This window comes from Morone saxatilis, unplaced genomic scaffold, assembly GCF_004916995.1.
Source record: "Morone saxatilis isolate NCDOM2014 unplaced genomic scaffold, NCSU_SB_2.0 Contig8, whole genome shotgun sequence".
Classification (NCBI taxonomy): domain Eukaryota; kingdom Metazoa; phylum Chordata; class Actinopteri; family Moronidae; genus Morone; species Morone saxatilis.
In genome coordinates, this window is record NW_023340257.1 from 22,419,656 (window position 1) to 22,419,896 (window position 241).

Consider the following 241-nt stretch of genomic DNA (forward strand, 5'->3'; position numbering starts at 1 on the left):
TCGTTCGTTTTCCTGTCATTGCAGATTTATGTCCTTGTATAAAGGACCATGCCACACACACAAAGTCCAGAGGCTTAATGAGTCTACCTCTTATACGTTCCGCATCCAGGCCTTTAATGAGGCGGGCGAAGGGCCCTTCTCCAATGTTTACACATTCAACACCCCACGCTCTCCTCCAGCCCCTGTAAAAGGTACAGTAGCAACTCTTTCTTTCTTCTTCTCTCTCGCTCTCTGTCTCTCT

At 47.7% G+C, this 241-nt stretch overlaps 1 protein-coding gene across 3 annotated transcripts in view; it reads left to right on the forward strand.

The window, feature by feature from the left end:
- Nucleotides 1–191, forward strand: part of fndc3a (fibronectin type III domain containing 3A) — a gene marked incomplete at its 3' end in the record, with an annotated part of 39,157 nt that extends 38,966 nt beyond the window's left edge. For all 3 annotated transcript variants that reach the window (XM_035680351.1, XM_035680350.1, XM_035680352.1), the window contains 1 exon segment: nucleotides 25–191. In XM_035680351.1, the coding sequence (XP_035536244.1) occupies nucleotides 25–191 (167 nt within the window).
- Between the last annotated feature and the right edge of the window lie 50 nt (nucleotides 192–241).